This window comes from Schistocerca serialis, chromosome 6 (genome assembly GCF_023864345.2).
Source record: "Schistocerca serialis cubense isolate TAMUIC-IGC-003099 chromosome 6, iqSchSeri2.2, whole genome shotgun sequence".
NCBI lineage: Eukaryota > Metazoa > Arthropoda > Insecta > Orthoptera > Acrididae > Schistocerca > Schistocerca serialis.
The window spans coordinates 520990364-521006370 of NC_064643.1; the positions used below are offsets into that span (position 1 = coordinate 520990364).

Below are 16007 nucleotides of genomic sequence, written 5' to 3' on the forward strand. Positions count from 1 at the left end.
TCCTAATCTAATTCCCTCAGCATCACCCGACTTAATTCGACTACATTCCATTATCCTCGTTTTGCTTTTGTTGATGTTCATCGTATATCCTCCTTTCAAGACACTGTCCATTCCGTTCAGCTGCTCTTCCAGGTCCTTTGCTGTCTCTGACAGAATTACAATGTCAACGGCGAACCTCAAAGTTTTTATTTCTTCTCCGTGGATTTTAATTCCTACTCCGAATTTTTCTGTTGTTTCCTTCACTGCTTCCTCAATATACAGATTGAATAACATCGGGGATAGGCTACAACCCTGTCTCACTCCCTTCCCATCCACTGCTTCCCTTTCATGTCTCTCGACTCTTATAATTACCATACGGTTTCTGTACAAGTTGTAAATAGCCTTTCGCTCCCTGTATTTTACCCCCGCCACCTTCAACTGAGGCTATTCACCATATATGGTTTCTGGTCTCGACAAATTTTTTCGAAGCGCAGAAAGTGGTACGTAAATTTTGCGGATATGCAGGAAAGAAATTGGTTAGAATTATAGAAAAATAAATGGTTTACTTCGAAGTATCTGCATTTATTCGTATTATTTGGCACAAAAAATTACGTACAAATAACATCGTATAAGTTAATGGGAACATGTCTTTTGAGAAGCCACATGACGTATCGAACTGTGGCACCTCACAAGTGTGTTAGTCCGATGGCATATTCGGTACTGAGAAGCTGCTCCATTCTCCTCTGCCGCAGGTATTTCTTAACGTAATCTGGTGGTGAAACACTTCTCAAGGCTTGTGTTCTTGTGTCGTGCAGCGCCAGAGTCATCGTGCAAATGCTGCGGTAACTGTTTCGTCAACCTTGACGGTGAGGGGGAAACTGCCGGTGGTGTTCTGTTGTGGAGGTGCTGGTGAGATACCTCCTCCAGCTGGCCGGCTGGCGGTAGTGCGGCTTGGAGCTACTGGTAGGATACCTCCGGCCTGAAGCCGGTCTCGTCGGCTCTGTACGAGACGACCTGCTGCCGGCCGTCTGGAAGCAGCACGCGGTACTGGCCCTTGATGCCCTCCTGTTGCGCAGATTCCTCGTGGGCGAAATCTGAGGCGGAGGCGGCGTCCTGCACCGCGTAGCTGAACTGGTAGTTGGCTGGTGTCTGTAATTCAGGGAAATACATCAAAACTGACCGGTTGGTACATGAAACTACATTAGAAACAAAGAAAGAATGCTGTCACGTTGTCGGCTGCGTATGCCAGACTTGTCTTATATAGATCAGAGAAACCGAATACAGAGCTGTCATAGATACCACGAAGAAAAGGCACTGGAAGCAAAGACAACTAAGAAGAGGAGTTCAAAAATGGTTCAAATGGCTCTGAGCACTATGGGACTAAACTGCTGTGGTCATCAGTCCCCTAGAACTTAGAACTACTTAAACCTAACTAACCTAAGGACATCACACACATCCATACCCGAGGCAGGATTCGAACCTGCGGCCGTAGCAGTCGCGCGGTTCCGGACTGAGCGCCTTAACCGCGAGACCACCGCGGCCGGCAAGAAGAGGAGTACTCCTAAAAGAAGCAATAGAGTAAAAAGACCAGCTGTGTTAAACAGGATCGGAGGTTGGAGGGACTACAATGAATACTCGCTGAAGTGGCTTCTTCCAGAATATAACAGCGAAACTCATGGTCAAAGAGATTCTCGAAAATGTATTCATCCTACCATTTGCGGAAGAATAAGGTGCAGCTGCTATAGCTCAGCCAAAGAATGGAAAAGCGTCCCGTCCTGATAACATTAAAAAAAAAGACACTGAAAACAGCAAAGAACAAAATTGTTCATGTCTTCACATGCTGAATGAGTTAGATTCCTACGGTCTGCAAGTCTTTAATAGTCCAGAAGAGCAATGGTTCATAAGAGCTACAGACCTAACTGCCTTATTAGCATCTTGAATAAAGTACAGGAATGCTTGTTGTGCAACAGACTGAAGTCCCACTGGGAGCGACAGGGTCTCGACCAGAGCCGGATCGACTTCAGAGAGGGCAGACCTATAGACGATGCAGTTAACTGTGCCCTCAGCATTGTGTATACTGCAGTAACAAATATGTAATAGGAGTCATGGTTGACATCTCGGGCGCCTTTGGCAACCTGTGGTGCCAGCAAAGTTTTCCGCTTACGGCAATTGGAGGATCCAAAATGTTCGTATCATAACTTCCTAGCTTACTGTGGAGGGCAAATTGTGGAGTAGAGTGCAACGTCCAGTAAAGTAGTCTGGCGAATTACTAAGGGCTGTCAACAGGGATATGTGGACTAATTTTCTGAGACCTTACTCTTGAGCCTTTGCTAACAACTGCAAACGAAAACGCTGAAGTGTCGAGGGTAATAACCTATGCCGTCGACACACTGGTTGTGGCGGCAGAAAACTAAGAGCCAGGATGGAAAGAAAAGCATGTTATCTAGTTGCTCAGGTGCAAACGTGGCACTCAGATAACAAATTAGAAATCGCAGCAAATAAGACTACCTGCTGCTCAAAGGGAGCCTCTCCCTCTCGCGGAATCCCACTCTCAAAATTTGGATTGGGATTGGTGGGGAGGGGGAAGGGAGACTCCGGTGCGATGCAGTGAGATATGTATTTAGGCGTACACTAGGACGAGAAGGGTAACCTTCACACTCATACATCTCACATAGGTCAGAAAACTAACAAAAATATGTGCAAGTTGGAAACACTGGGTGCAAATGACTTTAAGATCCCTTTGCCACAGCTTCGACTCTATCATAACACAATACTCACTGCTGTCGTGGGATTTGCCGCCAGCGTGGTGGCACACAGGCCGTGATACAGTCGAAACAATTTAATCCTAAGACGTGCACCGAAAAGTGTGTTGCTAAGTCTCACTGACATATGGAACAATATTGACGGAGGCACTATTAATCATAAGAGGCATGTGCCAAATGCATATTACTGTCAGATATAGAGGGAATCCTCCCAAGATGAGAGAAATGATGAGTCAGGAAATAACAACGAAACATGAGTTAAAATTATGGAAAGTGTATGAGTGGCAAAGAGAATAGCACACAATGACAATATCAAATGTATTCGCAGTTGCGGATATGGACAACCTTCAGTTGTATAATGGAATAACGACATTGAAAATTTGTGCGGGTCCGTGACTCGACCCTGGATTTCCCCGCTTGTCGCGAGCGGTTGCCTTAAGCACTTCGACTATACGAGAACAGTTCATGGTTAGACCCAAATTGCAATATGTAGTGGTTCTTGTTGTGACTTGGCAAGACAGCCAAGTTACTATGAGAGGAAGCCGAAAGGCATGCGCTTAAGCTCACGCAGGCTGGCGCGAGGTCTGGAACATTTAAGGGAATTAATAGTAGCAAATAAAGTACGTAGTTGATGTAATACTTAACTTTAATCCACAATCGGTGTACATCGCTCTTGTTTAGACATTATTACACTGAATATAAACTGGTAATGGCGCCTTGCTAGGTCGTAGCAAATGACGTAGCTATAGGCTATGCTAACTATCGTCTCGGCAAATGAGAGCGTATTTGTCAGTGTAGCATCGCTAGCAAAGTCGGCTGTACAACTGGGGCGAGTGCTAGTAAGTCTCTCTAGACCTGCCGTGTGGCGGCGCTCGGTCTGCAATCACTGACAGTGGCGACACGCGGGTCCGACGTATACTAACGGACCGCGGCCGATTTAAAGGCTACCACCTAGCAAGTGTGGTGTCTGGCGGTGACACCACAGTCCTTGTGTGTACAACCTGCACTCGTACATTCATTGTGCATATTCCTGAACAGGAGAGACATTTTAATTGAAAGTCGCTAGCCCTGTATCGGCGGATAAATATGATACTGCAGTGCATGCATGTTCGAAGAAGCAGCACTGCAGCGACTACAGTTGTTACGAAATACAAGAAATGTATTCGCAGTTGCGAATATCTACAACTTTTAGCTGTATAATGGAATGACGAAAGTGAATGTTTGTGCCGGGCTGGTAGCTGGTACTCGAGCCCGAATTTCCATCTTGTCGCAAGCAGTCCCCTTAACCATTCGGCTATCCAGCCATGCTCTACGGCCAGACACAAACTGTCGTTGTCTTTGGTTAGTATCGGGTAAATTCCTAGATCATGCACTGCTAGTTGGAGGCGACTTTAACTTACCAAGTATGGCCTGGGATGTCTATATATTCATTGTAGGGAGTAGAGACACGTTTTCTGAAAACTGTCTTGAGCAGCTAGTTCAGCAGTCCACACGAAATGGAAATATTTTAGCTCTTGTAGCTACAAATAGCCAGACCTTATGGGCAACGTCAGTATCGAAACGAGGACTAACGATGATGATGTCATTATAGCAACTATGATTACGAAAGTTAACAGATTAGTCAAGAAGGCTATGAGAGTGTTTCTGCTAGAAACAGCCGATAATCAGTTGTTAGCTTCTCACTTAGACAATGATCGAGATCACTTGTTCCAGTAAGATGGACGGAGAGTAATTATGGACAAAGTTTAAGCAGGCTGTAAAACTTGGTTTAGAGAATTATGTGAATAGTGAGTGAATTAAGGACAGAAAGGACCCACCATGATTTAATAACGAGATTCGGAAAATGCTGAGCAAGCAGAGCCTGTTGCACTCTCGGTTCAAAAAAGAACGCGTAAATGAAGACAAGTCATGGTTAGTAGAGAATCGCACGTCTGTGAAAAGATAATTGCATGGTCGTGAAACATCGACTGCGGGAAAATCGGAACAGATGATAATAGAGACATTTGAGACGTGGTGCTGTTGGAAGTTACGTGTACTGATAAACTAAGGAATGAGGATGGTCTCTGCAGGATTGGCGAGGTAAGAAATATATGGAAAATACTGCTAAGAAGAACGGACAGGATGATGGGACGTCGGCAAAACACCAGGGAATAACTTCCTTGGTCCTGGAGGGAGCCGCAGAGGGTAAAAACTGTATAGGAAGACAGAGATTGGAATACATCTAGCAGATAACTGAGGACATAGGTTGCAGCTGGTACTCTGAGATGGAAAGGCGGGCACAGAAAGGAGTCGGTAGTGGGCCGCGTCAGACCAGTCAAACCACTGCCGGAATGCTGGAAAGTCTCTCTGTGTAAATATATATATTTGGTTGTCTCTATTTACTCACGCATTCACATTCATCTCGTCTCTTCTGTTAAATTGATTTTTTTCCCTGTAAGAAATACCAGCAATATCACAAACACAGAGAGCAAAATAAATAACCGAATGAGGTTATACGTAAAGCCTTATATGTTTCGGAAAATACAACATTTTTCACCTTGTCTTATTAAATGTATTTATTCATGTTCGCGATTTCGGTTGTTGTGCCGTTATGTAATTTCGGCTCAGAATGACGTGTACCATAGCATATAGTTCCTTTTGACATTGTCTTCGTTATAATCCTCTACATTACTAAACGGCTAAAACACTTAATTTTTCATCCAGTCCCAGTCACATTTGCCTGTCTAACGGCTTTCAGGAGCAACAAAAATTTGTTTTTCTGTTATTCATATAATAATTAATGACCAAATTTAAAAATTTAAAATGCTCTCATAATCTAGTAGGATGTAAAATCATCCTACGTTAGAGGTTTAACACAATAAACCATATATGTGCTTCAGTTAAATTACAGGGACCGCCCTCTTTGTTCGAAGTCAACGTGCAATACTCAATCACAGACTCAGGTGGCAGCACTAGCAGTGGAGGGTGACAGAGCGAGTCGGGCGGACGCGGATAACAATGCAATCGTTGTCCTAGTTCGCAACGCAGCGATTTACCCGATGTCGAAAAGGACATGATCATTGGTTTTCGGGCCAAGGGTAGAAATACTTCCGATATTGCTAAGTTTGTAAAATGTTCGTGTGTCGCTGTCGTTAAACTTAATTGTGCATGCCACAGTGGGGCTATCCAAAATTGGCGCCGAGCCAACTGTGGGATACCAGAGTCCATAGATGACAGGGATGAACCACAGCTGCGGTGACATGCACGGACGAGTAGACGTGCAACTGTTGAGCGAAACTTCCTGACGGATTAATACTGTGTGCCGGGTCGAGACTCGAACTTGGGACCTTTGCCTTTCGCGGGCAAGTGCTCTACCAACTGAGCTACCCAAGTACGACTCACGCCCCGTGCTCACAGCTTTACTTCTGCCAATATCTCATCTCCTACCTTCCAAACTTTACAGAAGCTCTTCTGGATCGCAGGAGAGCTTCTGTAAAGTTTGGAAGGTAGGAGACGAGATACTGTCAGAAATAAAGCTGTGAGGACGGGGCGTGAGTCGTGCTTGGGTAGCTCAGTTGGTTCTGCCAGTATCGGAAGGTAGGAGAAGAGATAATGGCAAAAGTAAAGCTGTGAGGACGGGGCGTGAGTCGTGCTTGGGTAGCTCAGTTGGTAGAGCACTTGCCCGCGAAAGGCAAAGGTCCCTAGTTCGAGTCTCGGTCCGGCACGCAGTTTTAATCTGCCAGGAAGTTTCATATCAGCGCACACTCCGCTGCAGAGTGAAAAACTCATTCTGGAAACTGTTGAGCGACTCACCGCCCCGAAGAACCAAGGGTCTACCAACAGAGTCACCCAGTGTTTCTTGACGAAACGCTGAGCGAAAGTTGCTGCATATGGTCGTCCGCAACTGGCTATTGGTTCGTGTACCCATGCTGACTGCTGCTCGTCGTCGAAGAAGGCCGGAATTTCATGCCAGTGGCGAAACTGCACCTCCACGGAGTGGTGACAGGGGACCTTTTAAGATGAATCACGTTTCAGGTTCCAATGTGCTGATGGCCGTGAAACATCTGAAAGCAAACACCCTTCAACCAGGAGGGAGTCTTGAGGTCTGGGGAATGTTTTCGTGGTTTTCCCTGGGTAATATTGTCATTCTGGAAGGCCCTAAGGATCAACGCAAATATGCATCTATCCTTGGGTTCCATGTGCTGTTTCATTTTTCCTCAGCACGATGGCATATACCACCAGGACATTGCAAAGTGTCACACAGCTCGCAATATACGAGCATGTTTTGAATAGCACCAGGGTGAGTTTATCATTCTCCTCTGGCCGCCAAACGTCCCGGATTTAAACCCAATAGAGAATCTGTAGGACCACCTTGATCGGATAGTTCGCGCTACGGATCCTCAATCAAGAAACCTAGCTCACCTGGCCACGGCACTGGAGTTACCATACCTCTCCGTCCCTGTCGGTACCTTCTGGAACCTCATTAACACTCTCCCTCCACATCTCGTGCCGCAAAAGGTGGTTATTCAGGTTTTTAACATGTGGTCACATTTACGTGACTCGATAGCGTATTAAAGTTAGAAATAATGTTTGTGTCTTGAGGCAGTGGATCTCACTTCGCGCAGATTATCCAGATTATATTCAACCAGTATTTAAGAATGAGAACACTTGCCGAATTCCAAGAAACATTACAGACAATTTCAAACCTTCTCGAAAGTTCTTATCGCTCCATAAAATAAAGAAATAAATACAAGTTTTTTTTTTTAGTTTCGCTGTTCATGCAGTAAAGCTTCGGCGTCAGACATGACGTTTCAGTTAATACTTCTTTAGGCTACTACTAGCTCTGTTCGAAACATGTTTTGCGTACAGTATCCACATACACCACTGAATGTAACGGCAAAATTATATCGTGGTACGACGCATATTTCTAAAGGCATTACGCCACAAACATCGAGACGTCTGAAAAACTGACTTTTCCTCAAACGGATTGCAAGCTTTTTAGAAACATATATTACTTCTCGAAATCGGAAACTTTGTTGGCGAGTAGTTCTTAAATGACTACTATATATATGGCCTACGAGAAAGTAGGGCAAAATGCTGCTCGTATTTTTGATGTGGGCCTGCAGGATGCGGTAAAAGTTATTTGTACAAAACAAATCAAACCGACGTCATTTGGAGTTTTTTGTCTCCAACCATAAAGGTTTTACATGCTCAACGGAAAATACTTAATACGTTAACTCATTCGTAAAATTATCAAAGGTTTGAAGCCTTTTTACACATGGGAGTTCAATTATTTACAGAATAAGGACGGGGGTTTATAGTGTTTACATTTTTCACGTATATAATAAGAGAGGCGTCTTCGTCATCTATACAGGGTGGTCAGAAACAGCATAAAAACATGTAAGAGTGTTGCAGGGGAGATTGTGCTGATAAAAAGATTATTAAGAAAAAAATTAGTTATGTTCCTGCGCTTCCTAGTTGTTTAGCATTGAAGTTAGCCAGTGAGGTCGTCATGCGCTAAAATTCAAGCAGCCTGACAGCGGCGTGTCGCCAAACCTGTTCTTTGTTTGGTTTCCACAAATAAAAAAAAAGGGGCTTTTCTCACCGAGCTTAAATTTATCACTTCCGCAAAGACACATTTTTATCTGGTAATGAGCATCTGAACACGTAATAACCTACGAACCCATAGATGTCTGTGCATTACCATATTTTAGCGCATGCAAGTGCTTGAATTCGCGCGCGCGATGACCTGATTGGTTAACTCCAATGCTATATATCTCGGAAACGGAGTAACGTATCAAATTTTTTGCTTAACAAAACAAGCTACCCTGCAGCACTCATAAGAGCTTTTTAGACTGTTTCTGATCACCCCGTATAGTTGAACGTGGCACTTAATATAATATAAATTGTATTAACCAGTAGTAAACAAATAGTTATTGTATCGGAAGCTCTTGGTTATTCTGAAGTGTAAATTTTTTTGAAAGTGAAACCCACAGGTGATTGTCTAACATAACAAAAAACGTAAGGGTGCACAAAAAATATACAAAGAAATTATGTGTTGCTCCATATGGAATCCTTAAAATATATATACTGCTCAAGCAGGCCTGGAAGAAAATAGTGTAGACTATAGGCAAGGGTGCTGGATGCAAAGCTTTCTTCTATTCGTCGACTTCCGCGTAGTCGGAACTGTCGGTTACAGAGTGACCAAAATAAAACTAGCTTGGAATATTTTTATATGCCTGAATAGGAGAACTGCTCTTAAGAGGAGGTGGTGTGAATGTACCTCAGCAGACCGAAACCCGATGTACAGAACAAGGTGACACGTACGTTATACCATTGTTAGCTCTACCTTTTCCTTTTCCACTCGAAAATGGAGCGAGGGATAGGAGGTGACCTACATGCCGTAATATATCTTATTTTGTCCATAAGGTCCTTAAGCTTAATAAACATGAGAGGTAATAATAACTTTTGGCAGTCGCTAGTAAATTATGTTACTAATAGCGTTTAGCGAAAAGTTATACTTCTCTAGATCACAATTTATTTCCTAAGCACTCTTGAATTTGATGCTTCGTTGTGTACACTGTATCACACAGTTGTGACGAAATGCAGCACTAACGTCTCGGGCGGGTTTTCTTTTGCCGTCCTGCATACAGGGAACCACCTCCGTCAATAATAGCATCAAGAGGGGTCATCATCTACACTAACTGTTGATGTTTTTTAAAGGACAAAGAGAAAGTAAAACCATCACCCAGAAAGTCATCCAGTCGATTATGTCACCAACTCGACAACGTCAGATAAATAGATTCTTCCTGTAAAATAATTCCCATGTACTGTTCCCAATGTGCTATGCAAGAGACGTTCGTCAACGGCATTGGAAGTATGATCACCGGATCCGTCTTTCTACATCAGAATTACTTCAGTTTTTCAAGAGCTTTGCTGAAAAATACACACACAGACACACACACACACACACACACACACACACACACACGTTTAGAGAGAGGGAGAAAGAGGGAGAGAGAGAGAGAAAGAGGGGGGGAGAGAGGGAGGGAGAAAGAGAGAGAGAGAGAGAGAGAGAGAGAGAGAGAGAGAGAGAGAGAGAGAGAGAAGTAGAGAGACAGAGAGAGATCTTGGTTGCAGGTTTGTAGTTATTACTTATTTATCAAAGACGCGTTTCGCCTGATTCAGGAATCTTCAGATTGGTCTACACAAAATATGTAAACTTCATTGGAAGTATCATAATTCCATTATTCAAAATTGGAGTTACTGGCAGGAAACTGTAGCACGACTTACTGATAACAGGTAATGTTAGGCACACGGGACACCAAGCACACAAAATGTCCAAGCAAATAATTGTCTCTTCAAATATAAAACTGAATAGAACTGAATGTAGCCGAAAAATAATCAAACCCGGTGACCGGTTTTATCATGAAAATATAGTACACACTTTGAATAAAGAAGAAAAAGAAAAACAACGGATTAACTTCTTGAGTCATGCACCAAAGTCCAATAAGTACAAAACAGTATCAGGCCTACGTAGATCTGTCACCAAGTAAACATGTTGGATGTGCAATTGCTCATATTCTGGCTACGCAAATAGTACTGGGCATGGACACAAAGAAGCCGAGTGTCTCCAGCTAACAGCAGGTGGCGTCAGTGTACTAACAGTTGCCATGTATTATATACTTGCCAAATATAGGCAAGGATGAAATAGCAAAACATGAGAGCTATCACGAACAACACAGATATTAATCTAATCGTATTAAACATTGTGGGTAATCCGTTTACAAACATGGGCCAGAAAAACAAGATAAAAATTAATGAATAAAATTTGTTGCTGTAACGCATGAAAGACTCTCAAATGGTAATGACAATCGTCAAAGATGAATGCAGGAGGTAACTGGTTATACATTACAGGCCCATATAGAAGTTGAAAAGATTACAATTAACATAAAACTGGAGCATTAAGCAGTAGAGCCTAAAATACTGGCGATATGAGATGCACAAAAATCAAATGGTCCTCCAGGCCTCCATAGGGAACAAATACAGAAACACTTCCCAATATCACTTCCTTTTTCTCTGTGAAAGACTGCATGGAGCCAAGAGCCAGCAGTAGCGCGCGCCCATAATCTCGAATGTATGGAGCAAAATCTATGGTTAATAAATAATGTATACAAGTGAATCTATACAGAGGGAGAAACAAGCAACAGCATTAGATCGTGTCATACTGTGACCACTTGCCACACAAACCTTAGGTATTATCAGTACCACATGCAGATTCTATGTGTGGGTGACAACCAACATGCGGTGTAGAATACGGTGCGTATACCAAATAAGAAGCAATAAGTAAAACAGGAAGGCTAAAAATTACAGTTTAAAATGTAATCAACGTTTTCGACAAATACAAGGTAGCTCAGACTAAACTTAGGATACTATGCGACATGTCTGAGCTACCTCGTATTTGTTACCTTTCAAACCGTAATTTTTAGTCTTTCTGTTTTGATTATACAGTACGTCGGTTATCACACGTACATAGAGACCTTACTTTTTACCTTGTTAGATTACCCACAATTTTAATACGATTAGTTTCAGATCAGTTTTATGTATGATTCGTAATAGCTCATGTTTTGCTATATATCCCTTGCCTATATTTGGCAATTAAATAGTACTTGGTGACTGACAGCTCACTGACGCCATCTGCTGTGAGGTGCGGACACTCGACGCTCGCTTCTCTGTATTTCAGTTCAAAATGGTTCAAATGGCTCTGAGGACTATGGGACTTAACTTATGAGGTCATCAGTCCCCTAGAGCTTAGAACTACTTAAACCTAACTTACCTAAGGACATCACACACATCCATGCCCGAGGCAGGATTCGAACCTGCGACCGTAGCGGTCGCGCGGTTCCAGACTGTAGCGCCTAGAACCGCTCGGCCACACCGGCCGGCTGTATTCCAGTGCCCACCCCCTAGTGCTATTTGCGTAGCCCGGATATGAGCAACTTCACCTCCAACGTGTTAACATGATGACAGATTTATGTAGGCCTGATACTGTTTTGAACTCATGGTGCATCCCTCAACAGGTTAATCTGTTGTTTTTTGTCTTCTTTCTTCAAAGTGCGATTTTTTTGATTTATAGGACACCGGGAGATGTTTCCGAATATTTGACGAGGGCATTTATTTACTGGGGCATACACGACATCACGTATTCCTAACACCCTCTAATATCAGTAAGCCGTTTCTTACTAATACTCCAGTTTTCAAAATGCGATCAAGCATTTTTTTGAGTAACGCCATACGTAGGTGCCTTAAACAGGCGAAACTCGTAATTGGTAAATAAATAATAATTACAAGCCTGCAACCAAGACAGTTTGTCTCTGCAGCAGATGCATATATCAATATACGTATGTAAACGTTATTAAGAATTCTTACCTCTTTTCCAGCAGATATTTCGTTTGAGATTGCTGGGAAGTTGCACGGATTCTCTGGTGTGCAGAGAGCCCTGTTTGAAATCGATACTCTCTGTGGTGAAGAAAACGCTTCAGGCCTGGAGACCAGCTGCGATGAAGAAGCACTCGTGGAAGGTGCGAAACGAAAAGCGCCAGAGCTGGGCCCCACTTGTGATGGAGCCGCAGTGTTGGAGATTGACGGGCGAGAAGCTTCTGATCTGGGGAACAGCTGCGTTGGCGATGCGCCATTTGAGATTGGCACCTGAGGAGCATTTGGTCTGAACACAACCCTCGCTGGAGGTGCATTGTTGGGAAATGACAGCCGTGGGACGTCAGAGCCCATCTGTGTTTGAGGTGCACTGTTAGGAAGCGCCACCCTGGAAGTGTCAGATCTGAAGATGGGTTGAGCTGGCGGCAAAGTATTTGTAAATGACAAGCGAGGAGCGTCAGATCTGGAGAACAGTTGCGTAGGCGGTGCGTTGTTGGAAAATGAAAGCGGAGGGACGTCAGATCTCGAGGTCAGCTGCGCAGGGAGAGCGTTGTTAGAAAACTGAGGAGAAGTGCGAAATGAGACTGCAGCAGGCGAAACATTAGGACGCGCCTCCATCAGAGTCTGTGAGGGTGCCTGATTCTGGAACGTTCCAGTTAACGGGAGAGGCGATACCGAGCTGACAGGGGAGCGGGAAAATTCTGGTGGTGGGGGGAAGTTGGCGAAACTCTGCACGCGAGGTACGGCGTCGGATGGTGCTGCGGTAGGGAATCCTGTGAAGAAGTTGTTGGGGTTGGGGAACGATGTCACCTGCAGGGGATCAGGGCACGAGCCGGAGTCTCTGCAGCTGGCAGCACGCGCCGTGAGGCCATCGAGGTCCGACAGTGGCGGGTTGTCGCCGAGCCTGAAGAAGACTCGCCGAGTGGGGACCAAGTCGCCGGACGGCTGCCCCGCCAGCGGCGATAGTGGCGGCGGAGGCGGGCGCGCGGGGAACCCCCTGGGCGAGCCGGCGCTCTGCAGGAAGCGCGCGTCCACTGGTGGGCCCTGCGGCTGCGGCAGCGACTCGCCAGCCTGCCGGAAGTCGCTGGTGAAGGCGTCGGCGGGCGGCGCCGCAAGCAGCTCCGACACGTCCGCGTCGGCGCACAGAGGGCAGCAGGCGACCAGCAGCAGCGCGGCAGTTATCATCTGGAACCAGGACGTGGCACTTGAGCCTGAAGTCGCAAAAAGAGCGGTCCCGCAGGGACGCCCGAAAAGCGCGCTCACTCACTCACTCTCTCATGTACTGTCATCCGTAAACTCTATCATGAAGTAGAGCCTTCGGGGACGTGGAACGAATCAAAACATTTGGGGTACCAGAAAATACAGTATATCCGTAAAGTCATGGCGTAGCTGTGAACGCTTCTAGTGGCTGACAGAGCCAAAACGAAGGGTTGATCGCAAAGAGTCCCTGTAAAATAATGTTCAGTGGCGTCCACGTGCTGGTGGTGATGCAACACAACGAACTGCGTAGCAGCAGTCCATCCACGAGGTGTAGACGATGCTGAGCAAAGTTCATTGTGGTATGTGGCTTGATAAACTTGAAACCGTATACAGCGAAGAGCCACCACTGACGCTACTGGGCATTAAAATTGCTACACCACGAAGATGACGTGCTCCAGACGTGAAATTTAACTGACAGGAAGAAGATGCTGTGATATGCAAATGATTAGCTTTTCAGGACATTCACACAAGGTTGGCGCCGGTGGCGACACCTACAACGTGCTGACATGAGGAAAGTTTCCAACCGATTTCTCATACACAAACAGCAGTTGACCGCCGTTGCCTGGTGAAACGTTGTTGTGATGCCTCGTGTAAGGAGGAGAAATGCGTACCATCACGTTTCCGACTTTGATAAAGGTCTATCGCGATTGCAGTTTATCGTCTCGCGACATTGCTGTTCGGGTTGGTCCACATCCAATGACTGTTAGCAGAATATGTAGGGTTCAGGAGGGTAATACTGAACTCCGTGCAGGATCCCAACGGCCTCGTATCACTAGCAGTCGAGATGACAGGCATCTCATCCACATGGCTGTAACGGATTATGCAGCCACGTCTCGATCCCTGAGTCAACAGATGGGGACGTTTGCAAGACAATAACCATCTGCACGAACAGGTCGACGACGTTTGCTGCAGCATGGACTATCAGCTCGGAGACCATGGCTGCGGTTACCCTTGACGCTGCATCACAGACAGGAGTGCCTGCGATGGTGTGCTCAACGACGAACCTGGGTCCACGAATGGCAAAACGTCATTTATTCGGGTGAATTCAGGTTCTGTTTACAGCATCATGATGGTCGCATCCGCGTTTGGCGACATCGCGGTAAACGCACATTGGAAGCGTGTATTCGTCATCTCCATACTGGCTTATCACCCGGCCTGATGGTATGGGCTGCAATTGGTTACACGTCTCGGTCACCTATTGTTCGCATTGACGGCACTTTGAGCAGTGGACGTTACATTTCAGATGTGTTAAGACCCGTGGCTCTACCCTTGATTCGATCCCCGCGAAACCCTACATTTCAGCGGGATAATGCTCGACAGCATGTTGCAGGTCCCGTACGGGTCTTTCTGGATACAGAAAATGTTTAACTGCTGCCTTAGCCAGCACATTCTCCAGACCTCTCACCAATTGAAAACGTCTGGTCAATGGTGGCCGAGCAAGTGGCTCGTCACAATACGCCAGTCGCTACTATTGATGAACTGTGGTATCGTGTTGAAGCTGCATGGGCAGCTGTTCCTGTACACGCCATCCAAGCTCTGTTTGATTCAATGCCCAGGCGTATCAAGGCCGTTATTACGGCCAGAGGTGGTACCCAAATTGTGTGAAAATGTAATCACATGTGAGTTCTAGTATAATATATTTGTACAATGAATACTCGTTTATTATCTGCATTTCTTCTTGGTGTAGCAATTTTAATGGCCAGTAGTGTAGAAATAACATTAACCAGTGGTTTCGAACATGGCTATTATTCAGCAACCGTATATTAGTTTCAATATGAGATTAAACTGCCAACCGGTTAGGTACATTGACCTAAGTTCCGACACCTACTAGTGGTCTCTTCACCAGGATTAACAGTTACTAAATCGTAAAATTATTCAAAGTCTGATGTTGTTCCCAGCTGCGTACATGTGGCAAAAGCTACAACGACTTTTATACTTTTGACTTGAGCACACCTGCCCAAAATTCCGACTATTGCTTTTTAGCAACGTAGTTTTGTGATTTATCAACCATTCTGATGAAGACACCTCTGGTAGGTGCCGAAACCTGGGTAAATGTACCTAACGTTAATGTGCTTCCGGTTGGCTGTTTAATATTACGTTGAAATTAATCAGTGGGATACGCAGTTGAAGAAGAGTAGTAGCAGCTTGTTCGAGAAACCCCTTTCTGGTAGGCCTTCGGTAAGTGAAGAGTCTGGAGAAGCTATACAGCATATCTACAAAAGCCGCGCAGGATTAGCCGAGCGGTCTGAGGCGCTGCAGTCATGGGCTGTGCGGCTGGTCCCGGCGGAGGTTCGAGTCCTCCCTCGGGCATGGGTGTGTGTGTTTGTCCTTAGGATAATTTAGGTTAAGTAGTGTGTAAGCTTAGGGACTGATGACCTTAGCAGTTAAGTCCCATAAGATTTAACACACATTTGAACATTTTCTACAAAAGAAGGGCAAAAAAAAAAAAAAAAAAAAAAAAAAAAAATCGGTACCTACCCTCGCTCCAGAATTAAACGTAAAAAAGAACCGTTCGTAAAGTTTTAAAGAAAATTCTCCGTTTTTCGGGTTCAAATTACAGTTGTTGTACGCTATCAAACCGACTGATAGACT

At 44.9% G+C, this 16007-nt stretch overlaps 1 protein-coding gene across 1 annotated transcript; it reads right to left on the minus strand.

Annotated features, from left to right (window-relative positions):
* Positions 1–690: 690 nt before the first annotated feature.
* On the minus strand, positions 691–12853 carry LOC126484591 (uncharacterized). The gene is made up of 2 exons (XM_050108154.1): positions 12150–12853; positions 691–1128 (listed from the first exon to the last, which is right to left on the minus strand). Exons 1-2 carry the CDS (start codon positions 12771–12773, stop codon positions 937–939), a joined length of 816 nt encoding a protein of 271 aa, XP_049964111.1. The 5' UTR covers positions 12774–12853; the 3' UTR covers positions 691–936.
* Positions 12854–16007: the final 3154 nt, after the last annotated feature.